General features: G+C 44.0%; 1 protein-coding gene across 10 annotated transcripts in view; it reads left to right on the top strand.

The window, feature by feature from the left end:
* The window catches only part of RAB27A (RAB27A, member RAS oncogene family), a 465,531-nt gene that overhangs the window by 403,450 nt on the left and 34,539 nt on the right, over nt 1-27,542 (top strand). For all 10 annotated transcript variants that reach the window (XM_086958330.1, XM_086958326.1, XM_086958321.1 and 7 more), the window contains 2 exons: nt 3,746-3,849; nt 25,653-25,776. In XM_086958330.1, coding sequence (XP_086814456.1) covers nt 3,746-3,849; nt 25,653-25,776 — 228 coding nt within the window. The remainder of the gene's footprint in view (nt 1-3,745; nt 3,850-25,652; nt 25,777-27,542) is intronic.

Genomic DNA, 27,542 nt, shown 5'->3' with positions numbered 1-27,542 from the left:
TGCTGCAAGTGTAGTGTAGGTAACCAGTGCTATTAATGTTTCTTGTCAGATATAGTGAAGTATTGTAAAGTTGAGGGGGTTCTTTCCAGCACATCACATTTTACAGTTTTGAAAATAAAAGCCAACATTTTGCTATATTTTGTCTATTTTCTTGGTTCCCTCATTGGGGCTCCCGAAACACAGGTTAGAATTCCCAACACGTGGGGGCAAAAAGGACACAAATTTGGCTCGAAATCCTTTTGGGGGGAAAAAGAAAAGGTTATGAAAGCTTAAGCGTTAAGTGCCCCAAACATCAAGCAAGCATTGGCAAAGCCAATTGGTCTCGGCAAAGAATGAGCCATTGACTTTAGCAATGTGTTTCAGCACTACATGGCCTGATGGTAAGTGTTCCCCAGGCAGATGCAGCACCCACGTGCCTGCAGCTGTTGCACCTTTACTCCTTTGTGTAACCACAGGCATACATGAACAAGGTATCCCAAATTAAATGCACTGTTTTGATAGAGAGCAAAACACAATATGAAATGCGTCCATTCCCTTTAACGAGTGCTGCCAAAATTACCTAGTAAAATTATGATACTTATTTTGCTTGCCTCTCAAGAACAGAAGTTACAGTTTGTCTTCGTGCAATTCATACTTGTGACTTGCATGTTACACACTCATGCCTGCTGCTGGCACTCAACTCACTGAGCTATCCGACTGGCTAGGCGTATCATGGCCAACAGTTATCCAAATGCAAAGATCATTGCAATGGAGACCCTGGAGGGGATTGCTGATGTACTGTGCGCTGTAATGTAAACAACAAAATGCTTAATATTCTGCTGCACTCCAGTGCCTGGGAGTGCAGCTGGTGGCACTTTACAGTCACCATCCAGTGAATCGAAACAAGTCCTTTTCGCAGCTTGTTTCATTGGTAACTAGCAAGCCCGGTATGACATAAAATCTTTGTTTTGTAAGCATCTCAGGGGTGAGTAGCAAGGTGTGAATGACTGAGTAAAGAGCAGCTGAAACGAAGTGGTCACGTGACTTTGCTATTTTTAAGGTTAAACAATGTTGACAGTCACTATAAATTCAACAATAATGAATTACAGAATAATTAAAAAGTCCAATGAACAAAGTAATCCGAAATTGCTCTTCCACTAACTAAATTCTCTTATTTTATCAACTATTCTTTGAAATTCCAGTGCACCTCTAGCCCTCATCGCAATGCTAAAGTTCCGGAAAGTAACACTGCCTTTAGAGGTGCATCTTAAACCAGTCCATTAAATATAGTTGACTGCCGTTTGACATAATCAAAAAATGTTTAGCTCTTGACTTGTTTGAGCAGAGAAAAGCACAAATCTTCAATTCGTCTTTGAGGCTGATGCCACCATGGCCCCGCAGTTTAGCACAACAGTAAGCAATTGCTATTTCCGTGTAAGGAAACTAAAAGCCATTTTACAACTGCAATTGGAAATAAGTTGACTCCTCAATTAAACACTACATGAACTCTTGCAATGCCCTATGTTACTAGCTTCCTCAGTCCCTTTTTAGTTGCCTGCAAAGAGCACAAAATATATCAATAAGAGGTTCACAGGATAGTCGCACATGCAATACGAAGTGTACTGTGTGTACTGTGCCTGTATTTATGATTCCAGGTACTGGCACTTGAAAGAAATACATGTCCATCTTTCAGAATCAAGCTAGTGGTCCTTGGAGAGAATCTTAAAAATCAGATGGCCTCGGCTTCACTTTTAACATCACCGGACTTCAATAAATAACAGACTCCCGTCATTTTCAACAAAGAGAAGGCAATTAAAGGTGATAAATAAACTACTGCAGCCTGACTGGTAACCCAAGGGACTCAACTACATAGGTCTGCGTATCCATATTGTCCAAGGAATCCTGCGATTGGTTAGAAAATGACCCGACCTCAGAAAAGATCGCCCACTCACACCGGAAGATGCCGGCTCTCTTGCTGCACCGGGAAAGGCCGCTTTGGGAGTGATCGTGTAGGCCCATACAGGTCGCCGGTCTCGGTTGTTAGCTCAGCTCTCTGTGGGTGAGGGAAATGGATGACCAGCAGGTCAATGTGAGCAGAAGAGAGAGGGCTTCCTTAGCAACAACGTTTCTTTGAGTTTATCACTTGGTCTGTACAAGTGATATCTTCTCTCGTGCCTGACGCACATAGGTGTGGGGCAAATGCTGAGGGAAATGTCCTTATCAAGCAGAGCAATGCATCATGTCCTGCATGCAAAAAGTTATTGCTGTCACATACTTCAGTCCTCGCGTGAGGGGGTACTGAGCACATTTTCCTGCTCTGACTTCCCGCCATTGCAGCTGCCACTCATAGTTTTGCATGGCGAGCGAGGTACCACCTAACCTGACAGCAGAGTATCCGAACTTCTAGTGGTCGCTTTTCATGCACCCACAGTTAGGTCTCTAGACAACTAGTGACTCAGTAGCATTGAGAGGAAGCATGGTGACAGCGCTAGTCTTCAGTGGAGCACACGTAAGAGCAGTGCCAGTATTGTGAGAGTGAGACTAAGAGGCCCTGATTAGCTGGGGCGGTAGTGACACGTCTACTCCCAAACCCATGCAAATCAACTAGCAGCATTAGGTGGTCATTGCGGCCTGCATTTCCCAGTAAACCCTGAGATTGGCTATAAAAACATGACCCACCCTAAAACCATGCCCGGAAAGAAGCCATCCATTAGCTTGAGCAGCACTGTATGTATTTTGCTAGAGAAGTGAAAACAATAGCATTTGAGAAAACAGGCTCTCTTTGATTGCACAGCAGATGTCACGAGAGAAGAACAAGATTTACAGGCAAGTGAAAACACGAGTGCTCGTGTTAAGTGCTTTCCAACAAAGAAAAAAGTAGTTCCTGAAACAAATGCTAAAATGTGACCAGTGGAAGTATAGGGTAATTGGTCCCTGCTCTCAGGGAGGGCTAAACACAGGAAGAGGCATGATGCATGCATGCAGTGGTCTAAGTCAAATGGGGATAAACGATAGAAGAGTGATAACGGAGCCAGAAAATGAGAAGCCTATGGGCGGACTGAAGCCCACAAAGTATATACTACATGTTTCAAAGAGACAGCTCTAGCGCTGGCCAGTCGAGACCTAAAAAGGGCTCCGCACAGGGCGGGTAAAAGCCTGAGCAGGAAAGGGGTTAATATTTTAGGGACCAAATGTTGTTGTTTTTTAACTCATCACTGATCTGAAAAGTTTTAGTTTGATCTTTTATTCCTCTCCCTCTCTCTCTTTCACACATACTCGTCCCCATACACTGTTGCAAGTCAAATCATGGCAAGTGACTATACTAGTCTTTACATTCTAAGTGTTTGTTTCTTTTGCACTTTTCATGGATAGAAATGAGAAAACTGAAAATGTATGCTTGGTTCTTCCTTTCCACAAAATATTACCTCTGATTAGTAGTGAGCGCTTGACCATTGTCACTAACTTGTTTTTTATACTTCACCTTGGGGCTTCTTGTTTAACACTACAACTAGTGCATTGCTCCAATCTGACACCTGACTACTAGCTGAAGTTTTGTTTCTTAATGCTTTGCGTGTCTATTTAAGTTTAAGCTTTGATTTTCACTGTATAAGTTTGTCTCAAAAATTACTAAGTCACTGTGTGATGGTGCACATATTGGGTTTTATCAGATATTATTTATTCCCAAATATATTTTTTGTACCTGATCAGTGGCAATGCTTTAGTAACGGAAAAGTAGAATGAGTTTTGTTTTGCTTTGTTTTTGTAGGTTTCGTAGTTTGACGACTGCTTTCTTCCGGGATGCCATGGGGTTTCTTCTGCTTTTTGACTTGACAAATCAACAGAGTTTCATCAATGTCAGAAACTGGATAAGTAAGTTTTTCTTCACTATATTTTTTTTTACGTTGATGCATTTTTTAAGGCTTGAGCTTCGAATTACCTTACTCAAATTACAGTGATTTGTTTACCAAAATAGAAAAGTTTCATTACACTTGGACAAGATTTGGTTTCAAGCAGTGAAGATTTCTATAAAATCATAATTGTTAGCAATGCAGTAAATTAGATATCCACTTAGCTGTCAATTGTGTTGAGAATTGAGAGAATATGTTCTATTGCGGCCTTTGTTATATTATAATTATTTGTAAGATGTTTATACTTTCAACTGATTATCCTGGCGCCGAAGAATGGGAGGGCCTGGCATGACTGGGCCCTATTTGAATATCCAGGTTTTAATTTTTTTGTGAAATTCTAAGAGTGATCTGGCAGCTCTAATGTATAAGGGGAGGTTGTTGCAGGCTTTCGGAGCTAGGTAAGAAAAGGTTCTATTCCTATCTATTTAGAAGTGAGGGACATGATGGAGCAACAGGTTGGCAGAGTGTATCCATGGTCCAGTCTGCTGGTGATCACTGTACGATCTTCATGTGTTCAGCGGGAGCCCTCTAAAAACTTTCTTGATGAGTTTGAGGGTGTCGAAGCAGGTGGAGTCAACCATGTTGACCTAGTTAGACACCAATATTTGATTGTTATTGTTAATTACAATCCTAGGTTCCTTGCTGAGTTTGACAGGATAGGTGTTGGTCCTTGTTCTAAGAGCCACCAAACTGCGAATTGGAGGGAGGTGTCATTTCTGAAAAATGGCCACCTTGTTTTGCCTACTGCAACTTCAATCAATGATGTAGCACTAAATGATGGGCCTTTTTTCACAATGTTATGAGAGGCCCCTAGGTCTACCATTTCTTGCAGATATTCATTAACATTGGGCTTAATGGAGGCTCCTTTAAAGGTTAGGGGCATCCTTCAAAGGAGGGACCTACAGTACTCACTTGAATCCAATACTTAAGTAATGTGTGGGTAATTCTGACTTGGATAAATGGGGGCTGGTTAGTGTCTAAAAAAATGCACATTTCTAAGTCATTCTTAACCTGCAAGAGGAGGTGATGGGGGGAGTGTATGAACGCTTTTCTAGTAACAGCATTTCAGTCATAATGGTAGACCTCTGCTCTGGTGTAGATACCCAGTCATCTAGAGGCATTTTCAACTATTTCTGGTGGAAAGTACGACTTGATGCTATCTATTTCTGCACCAACTTCTTACTTTCCCTCTCTTATGCTTATTTTCATGCGGACTTCAAGGTAAACCAACAATGATGGAGCTTCTGTTTTAGGTACTTTTTTGCAGTTCTGCAGCTTTACTGGGCTCTGGTTTAAGTGATTTCAATTATACTTAAACTACCACAATATGAACAATGGCTGTTTATTAAATGCTACAGATAAGATTTAAACTTCCATGAAAACTTCAATCAGCCACTCGTGTTGCACAATACACACTGGAAATAAAGTCTGTAACTTTTCATAAAGGATGTGCATTGATTTAACTTGCTGATTACAGAACATTTGAAATATGTGTTTTCTTTGAGTGTTCATGCTCCTATCTAACAACTATGTTTAAGCATTTATGTTCAGGATTTCTGGTAGCTACAATGATACCAGCACCCTCCTGGCTATCACTCTAATTCACATTAGAGAGTTTGTATACTTGTTGCAGTCCATCTGTAGTTGAGCATGAGCTCACACTGAACCATTCCAAGTAATCCCTCAGGTGGGATCAAACACTAGAGGCCAAAGATTGACAGGCATTCACTCCTTCACAAATTGACATATAAAGAGATAGTTCAAAGGCCTCACATTAGTAACATATCCAGGTCCTTTTGTAATGAGGACCAACTCTAGACCACAACCAATCAGCTATCCCCACCCTCTGGAACCATCCTGGAAGGAGCTCTAGTCCCTCAAATTTTCTACCGCATGTCGTGCTAAGCGAGTTTCCACTGAGCTCTGCTCAGTTTTTCCTTGTTTCTGGATTTCCAGTGGCTTTTATTCAGAATTCCTTTTTCTGTGTGAAGTTCTCCATATCTTCATGGCAGATACTCCTAATAAAGGCCTTTTTAGGCCCTGTGCTTCCTGTAGTAAGAAGAGGCTTCATGTCGATGACCAACACAAAGACTGCCTCTACTGTCTTTACCCGGACCACTTCTCAAAGGACTGTAAGGTTTGCTATACCTTTTCTTCAAAGACCCTTAAAGACCGGGAGGGACGCCTTTTAATTTGGCTGCAGAGATTTAAAGATAAAGACGAAGCCTTGTCTTCTGAGGAGAGTGAGGGCTCCTAGAAGTCTTCAAGATCCTCACAAAAAAGGCCCAGAGTTGCTTCTCCACGACCTTCGTCACAGCCCCCTCAAAAGAATACACATAAAAAGTCTTCAGAGGCACACCTTAAGGCTTTACCAACAAAGGTTTCTCCTCAGGAGGTTCTACACACCTTTAAAAAGCCTAGTTCCACCTCGTCGACAACTGCCTCATCGTTGGTAACTTCGACTGCGAGAAAATCCCCGTCTACAGCTGTGGGAGTAACCTCGTTGACGACGACTGTCTCTACATCCTTGGCATCCTCAACTTTATCCACGTCGACGACTTCATTGTCGATGGCTGCTAAACCTTTATCGTCGACGATTAAAATTAAGAAATCATCGTCGACGTCCAAGTCAGCGTCAACGCTACAATCGACGACAAGCTTGTCAATACCTACGTCGACGAGGAGTGTTCCGTCGACGTCTACTCGGTCGACGATGAGAGCTCCGTTGACGACGATGACACCGTCGACGAGGGCTCCGTCAACGGCGACGACATCGTCGACGACGGCTCCGTCAATGTTACCTTCAGTTGTGCCCGTCAGTGCTTCACCGTCGACAACTACACCGATGACTGTCTCGTCGACGAAACCAGAGTCCAAAGTGGAAAGTGTGTATGTCCACCTCAAAGTAACAAAACGCACATTGACACCTGCCCTGACTTCCCCTAGCAGGGTCCAGCCATTACCTCAACTCACCTTTTGGAATAGGAGGAAGATTCAGACGAGGACAGTATGTCCAGAGCTGCGACGAGTCCTTCTGAACTTCATGTTAAGTGCCAGGAGAGTTCGGACTATGATGAGCAAGAACCAGAAGACCAGACATATTATCCTGACGACAGCCATCTTCCCCAACCTCCCATGGTTTGTCTACCTGGGTCTATGGTTTCTGACCTTCAATTTCTTATTACTGACTACAAGCAAAGATTTCCTACTTCTGCTACATCTCCTACTCCAGTTGTCTCTCTGCCGCCAAGTCCACAGGCTACACCTCTACCTCCACAGTCTGTGCCCGTCACTCAACCTCCTCCCCCTTCACGGATGATGAGGAGGATGATCATCAAGAGGAAGGGGAGCTCCATGATTCACAATTGACTCATGATGAGTGGGATGATTATGTTATCCCTTGTCCAGCGTCCCCGGTGCCTACTCAAGCTGATTCGCCTCCTGAGGATATCAGGGGTTTTCATAATGTCATGGAAAGGGCTGCACAACGTTTCCAGAATCCTATGCCTTCTCACGAGCAGTATTGCTTCTTTTACGACTTTAAGGAACCTTTTAAAAAGTCTGTAAGATTTGTGCCCATTATAGACTACATCTGGGATCAGGGTGTTAAAATCATGCACAATCTATCTTCGGTTCTCCCAGTGTTACCTCATCTAGACAAAAAATACAGAGCTCCGGACACCGCTCCATCCTGCCTTACCGGACATCCCAAGCCTGATTCCGTCATCACCCAGGCTTCCCAGCGGAAATCTAAAAACCCTTCTGCTCCGCTGTCCACTCCTCTAGACAAGGAAGGCAGACGACTTGATAATATTGGAAAAAGTTTTTCTTCCATGTCTGCATTGACGGTGCGTGAGTCTAATTCCTTAGCATTATTAGGGCGCTACAACAGGCAGATGTGGGCAGACATTTCTCCATACTTGGGGGGGCCTTGCCGGACGCCTCAAAAGAAGAAGCTAAGAAGATCTTGCTTGAGGGCGAACGTTCTGCTTCCGAGATCATCGATTGTGCGATGGATATCGCCTTTACTGGTTTCTGCCAACTGGCTAGCGCTGCTGTACTACGACGCCAAGGTTGGCTGAAGGCGACTGCATTCCGACTGGAAGTCCAGACAAGGATTGTGGATATGTCCTACGATGGTCAGCTTCTTTTTGGCACGCATATTGATGAAGCTCTTCAGGGCATGAAAAAGGATACCAATACGGCTAGGGCTTTGGGTTCCCTTCAGTTTAAAAACCCTCCTTTTCGTGGCTCAAGGTTTAGAGGGCAATCTTCCACTAGAGGAGACTACCAACAATATCGGTCTTCCTATACCTCCTCCAACCAACAATATCAGCCACAATTCCAACAACGTCAGCAACAGCAATCCTTGTATTATAAGACCACCTTTCGAGGAAAGGGAGGATGACAGAAGGACGCTGCTTGGCGGCAATGACTTTTCTCTACCACCGGTCTCCATTTCCTCTCCACCCTCCAAAGTAGGAGGAAGTATTTCTCATTTCTTACACAATTGGAAACCGATAACAACGGACCGTTGGGTTCTTCAACTAGTACAATTTGGACATTCGCTGGAGTTCATTCAAAATCCTCTTCAAACCCCTCCTCGACCTATGCTTCACAAATATCTACGCCTTTTATTCCTGGAACTTTCACTCATGCTCCAGAAGGGAGCTATAGAAATGGTTCCTCTTTGTGAACAGTGGAAGGGTTTTTACTCTAGTTTTTTCCTTGTGCGCAAAAAGGAGAAGAAATAGAGACCAATTCTAGACTTGAGAAGTCTCAGCAAGTTCCTAAAGAAGCAGCCGTTTCGCATGGTTACCATCCAAGGAGTGCTGCAACTTCTCAACGCCAACGACTACATGGTGATTTTGGATCTTTGAGATACCTATTTCCATATCCCTATCCACAGAAATCACGAAACGTTTCTGAGGTCTGCCGTGGCAGGCAGACATTATCAATTCCGAGTCCTGCCCTTCGGACTCAAGTCAGCTCCACGCATCTTTACGAAATGCCTTTCTCCAGGGGCTGCATACCTCAGGCAACAACATCATCAAGTCTTTCCCTATCTCGACGACTGGCACGTCAAGGCACCTTCTCTAGACGGCACGACCAGGTCTTCCGACGTCTGTCCACAGCTTTTCAGTTGCCTGGGACTCACTCACAATCAGGACAAGTGTGTCCTCCAACATTCTCCGCAAATTACCTTTCTGGGTGCTACTCTCGACACAACCCAGAAGAAGGCTTTTCCATCAAAAGAGCGACAGAGCAAACTTCTTGATTTGGCAAATCACATAAAATCCAAGAAGTCTCTCTCAGTACGCCTCTTCAAATCCCTTCTCGGAATGATGTCATCCTGTATTCTGCTGGTTCCTTACAGTCGCCTCCACATGCGCCCTCTCCAAGAAGCACTGTCGACTCAAAGGATTCAATCCGAAGGATCCTTCGACAATGTCATTCAGGTGACCGCTCAGATGGTCACTGCTCTACAGTGGTGGACTCATCCACGGAATCTTTCTCAAGGTCTGCCCTTCTTGCTCCATGCTTCTCCACAGATCATCACAACAGATGCGTCCCTGGAGGGTTGGGGAGCTTTCCTCCAAGAACTCCGAATCAGCGGAAAGTAGTCTCCTTCCGAACGGAAGCTTCACATAAACCTCCTCGAGCTGCGAGCTGTCTATCTGGCTCTCCTGGCGTTCCTTCCCAGGATCAAAGGTTCTCTAGTGCTTGCCCTGACGGACAATACTACGACGATGCACTACCTGAACTAGCAGGGAGGTACTCGTTCACTACCACTCTCTCACGAATCTCAAAAGATCTGGAACTGGTTACTTCATCACAACATTTCCCTTCAAGTGGAATATGTTCTAGTAACAGACAATGTATTGGCTGATTCACCAAGTAGGCAACAAACAACATGTCCCGATTTGGGAGTTGAACCAGCAGACTCTCGACCGCATATTCTCCCAATGGGGCACTCCTCTCTTGCATCTATTTGCAACCAAGCAGAACACCAAATGCCAAAACTTCGCAAGCGGGCATCTTCAACGGGGGTCTCTAGGGAATGCATTTTCGATTGCATGGTTCAATGTCTTTGCATACGCTTTTCCACCGATTCCCCTGATTCCCAGGGTCCTCAGTAAGTTGAAGGCAGAATCCTGCACGCTAATCCTGATCGCTCCAGCGTGGCCGCGCCAGCATTGGTTCATGGAACTCCATCTTCTCTCCTTGGAACCACCGATTCCTTTGAAACGTTTTCCTCTTTCCTCACTATGAACCGGGAACAAGTCCAAAATCCGGATCCAGCATCTCTCAAATTATCGGCTTGGCTCCTGAGTTTCGAGAGTTCCAGGGCCTAGACATCCCTCCGTACTGCAGGGCAGTGCTGGCTCGGGCTCGAGCCAACAGTACTAACAAAACATATTCCTTAAAATGTAAGAGGTTCTGCATCTGGTGTAAGTCGGCAAAAATACACCCTCTTTCATCTTCTCCAGAACAAATATTGCCTTGCCTTCTCCATCTGGCGACGTCAGGTCTTGCTCATGCCTCGATTAAAGTTCACCTGGCAGCAATATCCCGTTTTAGGAGATCTTCTGCAGGCCCTTCTCTTTGGTCTAGTAGATTGATTAAACCATTTCTCAAAGGCCTATTCAGGACTTTTCCTCCTGTAAAGTCTTTGCCTCCAACTTGGCAACTCAACACAGTTCTTGCTCAGCTTATGAAACACCCTTTTGAGCCGATACACAGTGATGATCTCAAATATCTTTCTTGGAAGACGGCACTCCTTCTAGCCCTTACCTCTGCGAGGCGAGTAAGTGAGCTTCATTCATTTTCAATTCAAGACCCTTTTCTTCAGTTCAAACATGACAGGGTTATACTGCGAACTAATCCTAAGTTTGTGCCCAAAGTCCCGTCAGACTTTCACCTCAATGAGCCTATAGTCTTACGAACCTTTTTTTCCAAATCCTCAAACAGTGGCGGAAAGAGCTCTACATTCACTGGATCTTAAATGCTGCCTTAAATTCTACCTTGACAGGACAAAAGCGTTCCGTAAATCCAACCAACTCTTTGTGGCTTACAGTCTGCCTAGGAAATGTTTTCCACTCACTAAACGAAGTATTTCTCAGTGGATTTCAGGAGCTATTACTTCTGTCACGATCAAGTGGGCCTACCCTTACACTCCACAGTTCATGCCCATTCCACGAGGGCAGTCTCTACATCCATGGTACTCTTTGCAGGTGTGCCTATCACAGACTTCTGCAGAGCGGCAACATAGAGGTAGCCCCACACATTTACCAAGCACCACTGCTTGGATACAGAACTCATGAAAGATGCTGCAGCGGGACAGGCGGTGTTACGTCATCTATTTCAGTAGAGGTGAGCCTTCTTTTCATCCCACCATCCTTTCTGTTTATACGCACATTTCTCCATTGTGTTTTCATTGATTGTAGTATTGATATTTGCTATTTTCACATTGATATGTTCTTATCTGGTGAACTTGTACATTCTGTGCCATTCGAAATGTGCTTGCCATTACTTGCTACTCTGATTCAGGCATGTGAATCTATGAAAAATACCCTAATACTGGATAAGAAATGTGTTACTTACCTGTAACTGCAGTTATCCAGTATTGGTATCTTTCATAGATTCACATGCAACCCACCCACCGCCCCTGGAAGGGCTCGCCTGGTTCTCTCAGCCTTTGGCCTATCTCTTTATATGTCTAGTCCGACATTACTTTTCTTATATACCGGGGACTCCCATCCCGACGACGGAGAATGATTCAGGCATGTGACTCTATGAAAGATACCAATACTGGATAACTGCAGTTACAGGTAAGGTACGCATTTCCTCTGGGGAGGTGCTTCCTCCCAAAGCACCTGTTTTCCCTTCTCCCTTAGCCAAGAGTTTTATATCTCAAAGAACTGTACTCTGCACATTTTTGATTGTTCTTGGATGGCAAGGTTCATCTATGCTTCTTTGTGCTTGGTTGTTCAGTAGGATGCAATGTAAACAGCTTTTCTCTCAGACACCCATCATCCCAAGTATGTGTGGGAGGCTACAACCTCATTGAGGGTGAGGTTGGTGTTCGGGGTGAATCCAGGTGACTTGGCATTCACTCAAAGTCATCCATGTTCATGTCCTTGAGCCAGATTTGTACTATTTCTTGTTTGTTGTTCTTGGCCAATAGGAGCAATTCTGTCTTGGCTGGGTTGAGCTTCCCGTACGTGCTGAAACATCCATGTCTGGATGATGTGCAGGCAGTGTTTAAAGTGTTGGCTGTCTGAAGCAGGGGAGATTTGCAAGTAGAGTGGTGTATCATAGGCATATTAGTGAATCCTGATGCAGTTATCTGTGAGTAGAAGACCAAGTGGCTCCATGTTGAACCACAAGAGAACATGGATGTTTATCCTTCTAGTATACTCAAAGCCTTTAGTTGGAGTTAGCTTGTGGTGAGTGTACTTGAAGCTAACTTTACAAAATGTTGCAAGGTCCTGCATAAACAGCCCGGCTGTAATTAAGGTCTGGTAGAAGCCTACGTCTTGAACCTGTCTACAATTAAAGGGTCCAAGATGACACTAATTGAAGACAGCTGACATTTTTGGTGAATTTACATTCATTTTAATGTTCTTCTATTTGTAGCTGTATAGACTCTTTATTTGATACGGAATTCTTGTTTATATCCATTGGCTATTTTCAGGCAGATCCTTAGGACGCAAGGCTCATATCTCAGGGTGCTTCAGGATTATGACTACAGAAGAGTTGCTTATTTTATTCGTGTGTTGGTTCTTGGTGTTTCCATTGTTACATGAAAACGAGGAAAAATGTATTTTATGCAGAAAATAGCTGTTTAAACGTCGATAATGGGTTAATAGTAATTTGCCAGAATCTCCATTGCTCAAGAGAAGCTTAATTTAGAGATGTGGTGAGCACTGAAAACAGGAAGTGTTGCTAGATAAGGAAGTGTTGCCATATGCATGTTAACCCTTTGGAAGACAGGCCATGCTAGCCTGTACTCGCTTGTTAAAAGAAGCTTATCAGCTGCTTCACACCATGTACTGCTATTTTTTTTAACAAATATTTGTGTATTTGTGTAACTATGCCATTGACGTGTTCTGCAGTAAATACCACTACTATTCTATCTTTTCTATTGGACCTCCATAGTCATGATTGCATTTGCTATTTGTTATGAGTAGGGTGGTTTGATTTGCATTATCTTTTCACTGTTTTGTCTCCTCCTCTGGGTCGTTGACTGGTATCTTTAAATTGAGCCCTTCCGCTGGATTAAAATATGTTTTACATTTTACGAATGAGGGCCAGGTCCAGGAATCAAATCTGTTTTGTGCCATTTATATATGTCCAGTGCCCCATCTTCTTATGAGTCCACTGTCTGCAAGCATGTGGTTGCTGAGATTTTCTGCATCACCTCCGACTGGTATGACAGCAGGCAGGGGCAATCCCTTAACACATTTGAGGTCCGCTGCTGGGGATACGCTTCAAACATTAATCCGAGGCATAGGGGAATATTCTATGAATCACTTGTGATGAGATATGAGCTTTATGTACAAGATACAACTGTATGAGTTGCAGGTGCACATGTTGTGAAACCTTTCAGGGGTATATTAGGGACTGTCTCCCATTCCTTGTTGTGTAGATCCCTGTCAAACTCTGCCTCCGGGGTATTTCTCAGGGGTTGTAACACGATTCGAGTGTGGGTGTCCAGCGCCTTAGATAACCACCTGATGAGCTGTATGCCGATTCCCATCGTATGTAGATAATTTGAGATGGTAAGTGGCAGGGTCAGAGCCCTCCACTTGCCATGAGTCCCAGAAAAGGCCTTAGATTAAGACCTGGCCTCCTTGAAGATCCTGCTGCCCAACAAGGCCTTCAAAGGACAATAGCAGTCGACTACGAAAACGATCTAAAAAAAAGTGGAGAGTTCAACTTGATCCTAAAGCTGTAAATTGTGTCTGGTAAGGCTTCCGGACCTACTCAGACAAAACTGAAATACTCCTCTTCGGAAGCAATAATTCCCTGTGGGATGACTCCTGGAGGTCTACGGAGCTGGGTCCGGCACCTGCACCCACGGAACACGCAAGAAACCTTGGAATAATACTCAACAGCAAGCACTCAAGCAGAAAAATGCTGTCTCATCCTCCTGCTTTCTCACCATATGCCTGCTCAGAAAAATCTTCAAATGGCTGCCTTCGACATCAGACACACCGTCACCCAGGCCCTCATCACCAGCTGTCTGGACTATGGCTACTCCATCTACGTGGGAATCACCGCTCAACTTCTTAAAAAAAAAAAAAAAAAATTCGGTTTTCCACATTGCAGGATCAATACACATTGTTGTTTACACAGATTACATGTGTATCACTGGTAGATATTACAAAGGTCTAGAGTCTGTTACAGGTGGATAGGAGTAAAACACTGAAGATAAAATACCACTCAACTTCTTAACATACTCCAAACCATCCAAAATGCAGCAGCCAGGCTCCTCCTCGAACTCCCAACGAGGACCCATATCTCCCCACTCCTCAAAGCCCTACACTGGCTCCCCACTAGCAAATGCTGCCAGTTCAAACTGATCACCACGCCTACAAGGCTCTTCATAACAAGGGCCCAGCCTACCTCAACCACAACCTCAACCACAGGGTGAACTTCCACCAACCCAACCGGAAACTGAGATCCTCATCTCTCTTCCTGGCCCACATCTCCCACATACAGAGAAGCAGGAGTGGTGACTGCGCATTCTCACACTTAGCGGCCAAGTCGTGGAACAACCTCCACCTCCGCCCAATCACCGACCCCAGCAAAAGTGCAAGAAAGACAGGAAGACCTGGTTCTTTGACAGCAGCAGCACCCCAACTGCCCATCAGCACTGGGAACCCCTCAGGAGTGATTAGCCGTGCTTTGAAAATCCCATTTCTTCTGATTAGGAAGATCCAGAAGAAATGTGGTGGAGTCATGAGGGAAAGACTCTTAGTGAGCCAATGACCTCTTACCAGACAATGCAGAGCCACCCGTAATAGATGAGGGAGGCTGTTGTATATTGATTCTTCTTGTAATATGGCTGACAGTAGTCATTAGCCCTTCCTCAGTGTTTTCACCTTCTCAGCTTCCCAGAATACCTGTGAGTGTTCTAATCTGTACCAGAGTGTTCTACCAGTGTCAGTTGATGGTCTGGTCAGCTTGCGAGGTTTTTGTACTCCGCTGTGTCTTACAATAAATCTACATGTAATCAACTAGAAGTATCCTGTCATCTATCACCATCCTATTTACAACAGAGGCCTTTTGCAGGGAGGTGCCTGAAGCCTTCAGGCCAGGGCAGAAGTCCAGTCAAGCAGGGTGTCGAGACACTGGTATCTTCAGGGAGATGTTCAGATAGACAGTGGAAAGCCATTGCAGCTGGGCGGCCAAGAAATAAAATTCGAAGTGGGGAGCACCAAAGCCCCCATGAGCTGGGGCAAGCTGCAATTTGGATAAGGCTACCTGGCCACATGGCTCTGCCTAGCAGTTTATCAAGGTCCTAAACGAGGTTCAGGCACAGAAATTGGACTGTTATTGGCTAGCACCGTGGGGGTCTGTTTTGCCACAGCATAACCTTTGCAAGCATCATCCACTGGTTGCATTTTTATTTTTGGATCAGACTTTCCGTTGTTGGTTGTGTGCTTTTACATGATTTGCTGCATATATGTCTCCTTGTATCTAGATTGTGTGCGAGGGTTGTGTGGACTGAACTTTTTTCTACCAGCTGCATACCTCCTATTATTATTATTATTATTATTATTATTATATTTCTTATATAGCACCAGAATCGACCCCCGAAGGGGTATCTCTGCGCTTGCCTTGGGAACCCGTCCTGGTTTTTCCCTGTGAGATAGCCCCTACAGGGCATCCCCAAGGTGAAAGCCAGGCATCCCGCCGCGGGGGGCCGTTGTGGAGATTAAGCAAGCTTAATGCCCAGAGTTGCAGAGTGTGAACCCATGATTAGGTCAGGCACCGAAGCGAGAATTATCGAGTCCGTGGACATTTGAGCTCAACACCCTGCCGCGTCGGGAATCGAATCCTGGTCCCGGGTCTGACCTCTAGGGTGTTCCGGTACTTGTCTAATCTGGCGGTGTGCTACCCTATTTTAAGCTGGCAACCTTGTTAACCAATACACATGCTTATATGCATGGCTATTTGCCTTGGTGAGAGATGTCTCTGTTCATGTGTTTTTATTGCTGTGGTGTATACCTTCCTCCACTCCACCTGTTAATATTCTGTTGTCAGGGGTGCAGCTTCAGGGGGAGGGAGGTATTTCTAAAAGTTTTTATTCTTCAAAATCAAACTTTCAAGCTAGACTCTACTTTGTAAAATAAAAAAACAAATGCCCTCCAGACAATGGGAGTTTTGTCCCGTGGTGTGGGGGGGAATTTCTTTTTTTATTTTTTTTTACTGTCCCTCAACTGGCCTTCCACTCTAAATAGGGAAGATGGTTCGATGGCTTACCGCGCCCGGTCCCCTACTCCATTTGACTGTTAGAGGAAGTTTTTACACCAACACAACATTCTACTCTGAATGTAAAACTTGCAGGCCACTCGACTCAAAAAAGTTCAGGAGGGTGGACATTGAGCTCGACAGAAAATGTAGTCGTCACTGTTGAAATTGAGAGTCTTCCTCCACCCACAAGTCCAGGGGCGGCTCTAAGCTCATGACGGCCCTGGGCAGGGAGCGTAGGTAGGGGCCCCGGAAGAAGGAGTCCAGCCAGTGAAGGGGGCGGGGTTCAGGGTAATTGGAAGTGGAACAGAGCCGGAGGGTGCCAAATCGATGCCAGGGCCCTCCACGCAAATATGTATCCATCCTCAGAGGATTATTATATTAAGGATATATATTGGCGTGGTGGCCCCTGGGGTTTGGTGGCCCTGTGCAGGTGCACAGCTTGCACATGCCTAAGGCCGCCCCTGCCACAACCCCAAATGTTACTAGGCCACGTCCCACCCTGCTGCTTTCCCTCGCTTCTTTGTTTTCTACGCCGTGGGATCTCTCCCTGTCAAGGCACAGCGAGTGGTCTCCTGATTATAAGGTCCCTTCCAGCTCGGAGCCGTCCTGCCTGTATTGTGGGAGAGGGCCTACTTGGGCGGCCATGTTACATCCTCACATCACTTTTCTTCCATTGCAGCTACTTGCGGGCATTTTTGGCCGTAAGTTGAAATTGTACTGTGGTGATTTTGCTTCCCCTGTAATTTTATTTCCATCATGTCATGTTCTGTGTTTTTCCGTGCTACTTAGAGCCGTACAACACTAATCGAGAGTTATTTATTGTTGTATCTCTCGTCTAAAATGGTAAGTTAGGACATTACCCAGATTTTTGTGGGGCAAAATCTCCCACTTTCCTGTTGTAAACTGTTGATATGTATGCTTACACAGTTACACTAGTTGGTCATTTGTAGGCTTCAGGAGTCGATTGCATTTGAAACACTCGTTGCTTGAGAGATCGTGCGCAGTCGGACGTTAACTGTCAAGTTGGCCTCGGCCTTTGTTCGAGTTCAGAGGATAGCACTTATTTGACTTTATCGCCTCATATTGTGGGATCTGTACACCACCTTGTGGTGGAAGAGAAAACTCCAGTTCATCATCTCGGTCTCCGACCAGGATAACAATTACTTTTCCGAGCTCCTAAATGTCATTTTGACCCTGCCTATTCCCAGGCCACCCCATTGCCTGACACCTCTATTTTTTCAGCACGTGGGTTTTAAAATTTTCCATTCTTTTGTGGACTGATGTGCACGACACAAGCTCCTCTTCCAGACTTTCTCACGATGTAATAAGAGTCCGCTCTTTGAGGTGCCTGCAGATCATCCTGCCTAGGGCAGGTAACAAGACCTACTTCGACGCAGGGAGAGAAGATACTGATGAGGGTATATGCAGGCCCGCACAAAAGGTTACCACTAATCAGCCAGCCAGTAAGCTCTTTTGGAAACTCGTATTTTTTCTGCAATGGTCTTTTCACACATTAGACACGCCTTCCCTCGGAATTCTCTCACAAAAACAGATCTGCCCAATGAAAGTGAAAACGTTAACTTTGTGAAGACTAGTGTTTGCAGCATTTAATAATGTGGATAGAGGGCAGCGCTACATAGCTTTTCTATTTCCTTTAAACTAAGGCTTCCTTTTCCAGATGGAACTCGATTTTAGAAGCATGGTGACAACGCTATTGGTGACCATTTGGTTTGAAACTCCATTTTAAATTCAAGGTGCACGTGAATAAATACTTTCAAGAAAAAGCCTGCATGCAATTCTAAGGCGTATTAATACGGGGCAGAAATCAATCAATAAATCCATGCATCTGTAGAGCGCACAACTCGCCCGTGAGGGTCTCAAGGTGCCGGAAGGGGAGGGGGGAAGAGGAGGGAGTGCTGCTACTGCTCTAACAGCCAGAAAGAGGGCTCTGTTTAACAAGTACAATCTACGTTTGCCCTCCCTTAACTTAATTGTGAAATGTACCTGCGTGTTTTTCTTAGCCTGTTAAATAGCTCTTCTGGATTGCCTCTACTCATGTAAAGTGCTTTTTGCCCCTTTTTAACTTAATGTGAGATGTACTTGCTTGTTTTTGTTTACCCTGAACAACTGTTTTTCTTTGACTGCTTCTGCTCAAGTAAAGTGCTCTGATATCCCCAGGTCTAGCCAGCGCTATATAAAACATTTCAAATAAATAAATACGTTGAGCTCAGCGGATTTTTACTCCGGCTCACGGCCTCCAGCAGTCGCGGCCATTTTCAGAAGCATGCAGTTCTGAACACAGCCACTATTATTTAACCCCGGGCCAAGCACTACGCTACGCTTGCGTAGTTTGCGAAGTTTGACCTACTTCGCACTACGTGAACTGCACGTAGCACAGTGCAAACACGCGTAGCAGTCATTTTTTGCTTGCTCGTGGTCCTCCACGTTAAGTCGGCGACCTCGAGCAAGCAAAATTACATCCCGGTGAGACTTTTCCTCGTTCGCGATCAGCTACATCCAGTTCCAGATCGCGAGCGTGGAAAATAAACCTCCCGGCGAGATTTCCAACGCGAGGAGGTCAGGTTTCTCATTGCGAGTGGTCGCGTATGCTCGCGACCGCTCGCGATGAGAACCTACCAGTCTGCGTTGAGAAAGCTGCCGCTCGAGTAAAAATCTACTCGAGCGGCAGAAAACTACAGCTTCCACTGTGCAAGATGCCGTTTTCAATGATTGCACAGTGCAGGATGCTTGTCCGCACTGTGCAATCATTGAAAAGGCATCTTGCACAGTGCGAACGGGGTACTACGCAGTTCGCATAGTGCGAAGTGAACTTTGCGTAGCTACGCGTAGCGCTACTTCACGAACTACGCCCAGGGATACTATTATTAAATGGTCGCATCAGCCATGCTTCACAGCACTGCCTGCTACTGAGACACTGGTGTCCTCTCCCCTAAATTTGGTTTGATACCTCAAGAGCAACTAAGAAAATTGTCTGCCTTCTTGAAATATATACACCTATTCCTCAGCCTTTCCAGCACCAGAGGTGTGCCTCAGTGTCTGCTGCTCTGTCACATCAGGCCCAAGCGCAAAAACAAATTAGTCGCTCAAGTTCCCCTGCAGAACCTCTTGAAAATGCACAGGACAGGGACTGCACATCTCTCACAGTGTTCCCCGCTTGCTCGTTCATTCTTAGAAGCTAGACCATACTGGGAATTTAGTCACCGTTTTACTTCAGATCCGAGACTAGATTGCAGTGATAGCACCACTTTTTTCTTGTAAATCTGTTTTCTCACTCAAAATCATATATGTTGCAGGCCACCTCGATTTTAACCCCTTCCATGCTCATGACGAGCTCAGCTCGTCATGCAGTACAGTGCTCCTGTGCTCATGACGAGCTCAGCTCGTCATGACCACATCCGTTTTTTTTGCTGTCCAGCACAGCAGAGGAATCTCTCAAGCAGCGATGTGGTTAAAGAAGCCTTTTATTTTTTTGACAGGTTGAACGCCACTTTATGTTCTGTTTGTTTTGAGAATAATAATGAGGGGTGTAATGATTTTGCTGAATTAGGCGTCTCCTTAGATGACAAAAGTCAGCAGGCAGCCTCCACACATTTTCAGGCCCATGTCAGTGATGCTAAAACACCAAAGCACCTCTTTGTGAAGCTAATGTGTCGTGGTCAGTAGTCCTGTATGTATACCTGCTTGTCAGTCTTCATGCAGGCATAGCTTATTTCTATAAAAAGCCTTAAACAACGGACACAAATAAGTTGCATCTGCATGAAATAGCTGGTAACTGCACACAAAAATAAAGACAACAATCTCCTGAATGAGAGTTTGAAAGTGTGACATTACAATACCCGCTGCCACTGATCTCCTGGCCTCCCTTTCTCAAGAGCTGTAACAGCTCTGTGATACCACTAACTACTGGGGCACCACAAAGACCAGCCTTCGCGTTTTCCTTGTAGGGCACACAGGGCATTTCTTGGAAGGCTGGTCATGCCAATCCTAAAGCTTTTGCTTGCCTGGAGTAGTCTGAATGGCTATTAGCTTTGTTGGTCCTGTCATTGGCAGCGGTGGCAGGGGCAACGGGTGGTGCAAGCTGCAGTGGTCTCCTGAGAAGGGCCTTGGCACTTAGGTTTTTACAAATGAAGCACTAGAGCTCCCTACCTCTCTGTCTTCTCTACCTTCCTCACCAATGATGCGTCTTTCTTTGGAATATCCTTTTGTATGCAGATGATACACAGGTCTCCTAGCCTTTATCCTATTGAGATTGTGGTTAAAACCTCACGCATATCTGACCTACTGAACCTCTATTCTTTATCATATTTCTGTATGCTTCCATGGCCGATTCCTGCCGGATGCTCCGTATGCCTGTGTGCTTGCTCCCATGACCAGTTTTGAATGATAATGTATGTGTAGTGTGTAATTATAATTCGTAGCATGTGCATTGGTGCACTCCTTGTGCACCCCACTCCTCAGCAGTCCCGGCTGCCTCTTTTCTTTGTCCCCCTCCCTCACTCCAGTAAGCTTGCTAGGTACCACCATCTCCACTATGTTCTGAGTGTATGTTCAGCCAATGAGAACAACCTGTTTATTTTGGGCACAGTGTTCTCCGTTTCAAGAAACACTTCTGTTTTCTCCCTAAGACTCCTCATACGATGATCTGGGGAGCTTCTCTTAAGGGAGTGGGCACCAAAGGTACCAGGTTCTTTCCATAGAACAGAACTTCTATTCAGGGGCTCCTGTAGTAAGGCAGTTGTGCTACTGCTTCTGTGATGGACAGAAGGCTCTACTGTGTGTCCCTGTGGATGATCTTACGACACTTGCAGACCAATCCACGAACCCTGTTGTAGTGTTCATTCCAGCAGGAGCTTGGACAAGGAAGACCAGTGCTTCATTAGCAGAGAAGTGAAGCCCCTTAAAGATGTGCACTGTAGGTGCTCGTCCATTGACATAAAGAATCCTAACTCGGAATTGTTGGAAATTCTAGGCCCATGTTATGACAAATAGGTTTTATGTCACATTGATGCAGCCCCTTCTTTTCCTGCGCACTGGGCATCAGAACTCTAATGCGCGTGGTCTGGGATCACCCCCTAATGCGGAGCATCAAGGGGCAACAGAATGACTCAGTGGAACCTTTCTGGTGGCAGAGCGCTGTATTTTCTTTCTTTGTTTTCCATTGTGCACTGTGTCAAGTCTGTGCGCCGCAGAACGACTGACCACACAAACACACACAACCCATACAACTCACCCACCTGTATGACTGCGCGTGTTACAACTATAGTGCCACAGTCAGAGCTGTCCACCAACAATCACTCGGTAGGTCGCCATATTCAACACACCCATACATCAAATGTAATTTATTGTGTTGATACAATAAAGAGCAGTTGAAATATTTCCACAAAGAAGCGGGTATGGCACCGGGCCTCCTGAAGACAGAACCTGAAGCATCACCTTAACCGCTGATCTAATCTCATAACACTGCAACTTTTATGACTATTTACATACATCTTGACATGGTGTTTTGCGTCACTAATAGTAGTTTTGTGTGTGAATCTTAAGTATGTTCTAAACCTATGTTTTAGCATGAGACTTTTGAACAATTAGTGTGGTCAGATTTGTTAACAGATTTATAAGTAGCGCGTTATTTTAGAAATGACGTGAGCTATGGGAAACTACATTTCCTTTCCTGCCTTACCAGTGATACCCCTTTTCTTATGCGATAGATCTTTGTGCAACATGTCAGAGCCAATGGTAGGTGAACTACTAAGTAATTTCCCTTAATTTTATTCCAACTTTGACTCCATGTGTTTTGGCGTGTGAACTGAAACTGCTTAACAGGCGTCATGCGCACATAGTCTGCTGAAAACTGCATGCTTTTCTGTTTCAGTGAAGGTTTCCCGTTCACCACTGTGATATAGGTGGACCCTGACAAGTAGGAATAGAATTACTGACCCCAGTTTAAAGAAGCGGTAAAAATACTGGCCTTCATGTCTGGTGGAAGTTGTACAGGTCTGAAGCCTTTGAAGAAAAGACCCCTACTTCATGGGACTTACAGAGCTGCCAAGCTGCTAGATCGCTCATCACTAACCACCATCTTTATGCAATATGCCAGTCTGATTTCTATTCTATTCTATTCTATAGTTTGGTAAAGCGCAAAACAGCTGCCCCAGCAATGAGGCGTCCCGGCGCTAGAGAACCACAGACCCTGGCCTGAGAGAGGAAGGTGGGGGTATAATTTAAACATTATAAAGAGCCCAAATTAGTATTAATACTTTGGTGGCTGCTTGTTAACTCAAGATCCAATCCTCTAGATAGATTAACCTTATAGGAACAAATCCTCAGTTGGAATCGATGTGGCTCCTTTATTTTTTACACTTAGAAAATGTAGGATGTAACCTTTATGAGGCCAATTTTTGTAGCTGTGTTTATGGAGTCTTCAGCTGGACAGAGCCCAAATCTCGTTATAAACCTCCTTGGATATTTATATCCGAGTGATCAGATTCCTCCTGGTTGTAACAGTTGGACACCAAACGTCTGACTATAGTGAAATATGTTTAACCGGGCTCGTTATGTTAACTATTTGTGATCCTTCACTTCCTAAACGGGATGCAGTGCATGTCTTCACCATTCATGGTGAAGCCAGGTCTGGAACATTTAACTTTGATTCAGGCGTTTTGAGGGCACCCTTGCAGGTTCACTCTGATTCATCTCAGAAGACTTCCACTGCTTCTTTCCATACCTGCTGAATAGCTCCTGAGCTTGAATGTAGGCTATGCAGACTTAGTCTGCTGGCTGTGCTTTGTCGGGTTCAGAGGCTGCAGCTTCTCCAGAATGCCGCTACCCATAATGTCATATATGTCAATCGCTGAGACTGCATTTTCCCCACCCTTTATCCTCTGTTCTGGTCACTGATGGCGAAGCAGAACTTGTTTTGACAACTGTTTGCTAAATTGTATGGCACTGATCTAGAATACTTCGGAAATTTGGTAGCTTTCTGGGCATTAGCTGCACTCTGAAAATACCAAACTTCTGTTCCCGCACAGCCTTCTCTTCATAAACTGAGATGCTGGCTGATTTCTGCTTGTATCTCCTTTTCTCTAACATTTTAATGTGAACTTAACTTAATCACGAATCTTTTTGTTAACTCATGAAAACCTGTATTTTTACAATGTGTTCTGCATCCTTAGTGACCATTGACCAGGCACCTAGAAGGGCAACATATTGCAGTGAGAATAAAAAATTGTAGGGCCCGATTCACAGCTGCATTTAATAGCACGTAAAGTAGTACCACAGTACAAAGCCTCGCATACTACAAAATGCAAATCACAAACCTCTGACCTCCACCGCTCTTAATTTGTCTTTGCAGAGGTCTTTGCCACAGTTTGGCGATCTCCACACACATGCTTTTACAAATTTGTAGTAAATATGTGAGGGACAATGAGGAGTGGTTGGAGAATGAGGAATATTACTTCTCAGACCAGCATTACAAAGTGGGTTATTTCATATGGAGTGATAACTCCTCTAGACTATCAAGCTCCAATTCTGAATCTCTGAGCCTGAAATTATTGAGACCAAAAACTCTGGACCCAATAATTCAGGGTCTGGAGGCGTCAGACTGCTACGTTTGCTAGTGGGGCTCTGGACAGTGGCATTGCCTGGCCTCGTCTGACCCCCCTGCAGCAATCCGGGGGGCAGGAAATGACCCCTCCAGACGGGCACGGGCGTGCCCTACAACTCTAAACCCTCACGTTCCCATCCACCACCCTAACCCCCTCTGGCTCTTTCTGCCTGCTTAGAGCAGGTGGAAAATTTGAGCATTTTTTTCGCCTAAACATGGGTAAACTGCCTATTAAAGCACTCAGTAACTCCTGGTTCGAGCACTGAACATATTTTGGGGGGAAAACTTGTAATGGTAGTACTTTGATGCAGCGAAACTGGGGTTCAGGAGTCTGCATTATTGACTGGTATCTCTCCACTGAGCTCACAAGGGCTTAAATGGGAGTGGTGTGGGGGAATTTGAGGAGGAGTTTGGAAGAGACATGGTATGCATGCACGTATGCACATGGCATTTTTATAGCACGGACGTAGCCAAAAGGCAGTTGAGTGTTGTTCATATTCAAAGAACAGCATAAAATCAACAAGTAACAAAAGAGGAACCTAGGTTGTGGGCGGTTAGTGCACTGTAAAATACGGGAGAACAAAACATACTTTAACCAAAGAGTGAGACAATTGCAATTTACAAAATATATTTCTAAATTCACTACAACCCTAAAAGTGCCAGAACAGCATGCTTGCCTTGGGGTCATTCAAGCACCCCACATTGGGCACCACTGATTCTGCAACACACTCCCATAGAAAACAGTGGAAGCAGGGAATTAACATAACACCAAATAGTATCTATCTATATATTATTTTTTTAATTTAACAATACATTTTTCTTTCAAAAATATATGAAATGTTTAAACTGTCAAAGAAAAAACAAATGATGGAACCCCTATTAATTTGAGTTCACCCCTTGCATTACTTGTTTAATTCATGTGAGCTACTGTCTCAGAAGAGCGCCTACTTTGCGGTCTGTGTGCCAGTGTTATCTCACTGTTGCGTGCTAAGTTGGCTGTTTTACACATATTTATGGATCTGTTGACAGCACAGGATTGATCTGGTGAGTGATTATCAACGGTACTCAGTGGAGGGGAGGAGTAGATCATTAATGAACCAACATTTGTTATACTTCTGACACCTCAGTTCCAATCACAATATGTAAAATGAAGTATCTTCAAGAAGGATGATGAATCATTAAAAATGATGATATACAAATACGAATGTGAGTTTTATTCATAAACATTGAATGGAATGGATTTAAATTGGATGTAAAACTTGCCCGTTTTGAAGCTGTGTGTGCCCATCAGCTAGGTAGCGGTTCTTCCAAACCTGGCATTACTGTAATTTAGATTCATGTAGCGCCTACAGAGACAGCGCTAACGACTGGGATGCACAGGGAAAAAAGGAAATTTCGAAACATTAAAACTCTGAGGACCAGAGTGCACTGCGATTAATAATTTCTGTTAATACAACAAATATGCCATTATACCTTCAGTCGAGAAAAATATGCGAAATACAGATTGTAGGCATTTCTAACATTCTTCAATTCTCACAATCTAATTTAGTCTTTCAGATAGACGTAAAATGTGCTTTACTGTTATGTGGTTAAGGATATTTTCTGCATTTCAAAGTGTTGGCTAACACAATATTTTCAATTCGTTTTCTTTTGGGTAGGTCAGCTACAGATGCATGCATACTGTGAAAACCCAGACATTGTACTCTGTGGTCATAAAAGTGATTTGGAAGATCAGAGAGCGGTTAAAAAGGAGGAAGCTCAAGAACTTGCTGAGAAGTATGGGTAAGTAACTTCCTTCCGCTAATTGCGTTTGAAGTGAAAACTGTGAAAAAATATTGACCTGCTGCGCTATAAAAACATTTATCTCTTAACATTACTTGCTAACAAATGACCTCATTGCCTACTACCTAGATGCAGCACTTGCCCAAGTACTTTTTTTCTGCAACCTTGTTATGCTATGTTTTCCCTAACTTCATTTCATTTGTTTTTTATTTTGGAAATACAACCCATAAAACAGAACAGAATAAATAAGATAAAGGCAACGTTTCAAACTTTGAAGAAAAAATAAATAAATCACTTTAATTAAATGTAATCGAATACATCAAAAGAAAATAATATCACGGTGCTTTATCATAGATCAACTTGTTGTTCATAGGATTGTTTACGGATAATCCATGCAGATGTCTAGAATTTTGTCACACTATGAGCTTTGACTTCGTCAGTACATGAGCTAAGAATTTTTAGGGCCTCTAGATGTTTTCTGACCCCTAGTTAATGACAGATTGGTAAAATCCACTTTTTCCGTGGGGTATTATAGCGTCTCAAAAAAAAAGGAAGTCGGGAACCGTTTCCATCACTTTACCACATACTGGACAAAGGCCACTTTCAGTTTTAAGCCTTCCTCATTCATACAAAACTCATTATTGGTAAAATTATGTACCTGAATTTGGCATTAAGAATTTTAGATAGCACCAATGTTTTATTATCTAAAAAAGGGTCAAAAGATGGAGTACATTTATAATCTAAACATTTATCTGGGTTTACATTTGTGCATATCGTTTCCCCAATGCACACAATAAAATAATTCTTTCAAGGCCGACTTTGTGATAGGGGTTAGCTCCATGGGCGGATCCCCAGAAATGTCTCAACCCCAGATGGAATAAAGATTTCCTTATGTGCGCAAGTCAGGGAATATCTTGATAGCTGTTGAGAAATTGTAGTTCGTCCAAAGCAAGCCTATATGAAACTAGTTTTGGCGTATAATGTCATCTATGCCAGTAGAATAAGGTTCTCGCTTTTAGCACATAGACAAAGAGGCGTGGCCTAATGCCAGTCAGTCAAAATATCTTTATTCGATTTAGTTAAAAATCATACAAAGAGATAAAAACATTTCGTACATTATAAAATATATACAATGCAATTATTTACAAATCATTTACAACAGGCAAATCAGAGTATACGTGGGATTAATAAAACATAATTCATTTAGTAAAACACCAGGGTCCAGTGGCCTAATGCAATAAAGAGCGGGATTAGGGAAGGTTAATGAGATTTTAAAAATGTATATTCGTAGCATGTGTTGGCCATCAATACATAAGCTTACTCCTGCCATCTAGTGCTGGGCTCTGAAGTTTGCAACTTGTTTTTCTTTGAATAAGTCTTTTGAGTCACAAGGTATAGTTCTCGATTAACAATAGATCACCCTTTGACGAACACTAGCAAATGAAAAAGAGTAAAACTGGTGGTTTTTGCCACACGCCCGGGCCTGCTCAACTTCGACTTCTACGTTTTACTGCCATCTTTGTTCACTCAGTGCATGCAGAGTGATGGAAAAAACTCCTTTCAGCTTCTGTCCAAAGTGCCACGCAAAGTTATCCAGACAAAATCACCAGCCAGTCAGCAACCTCTGTCTGCCCCCAGAACATGACAAAATGTTGTGTGAAGCGTGTATGCTTTCCGATCGAAGAAAACGTTTCAACAACGAAGAGAGGGACGCTGGGTACATAACACACTGCAGGCACATCGACCTCAAGATGCACCTTATATCT

The sequence above is a fragment of the Lissotriton vulgaris genome, chromosome 2_1 (assembly GCF_964263255.1).
Source record: "Lissotriton vulgaris chromosome 2_1, aLisVul1.2, whole genome shotgun sequence".
Classification (NCBI taxonomy): Eukaryota; Metazoa; Chordata; class Amphibia; order Caudata; family Salamandridae; genus Lissotriton; species Lissotriton vulgaris.
The sequence above is the reverse complement of the archived record's forward strand: the minus strand, read 5'-3'. Positions and strand labels throughout refer to the sequence as shown.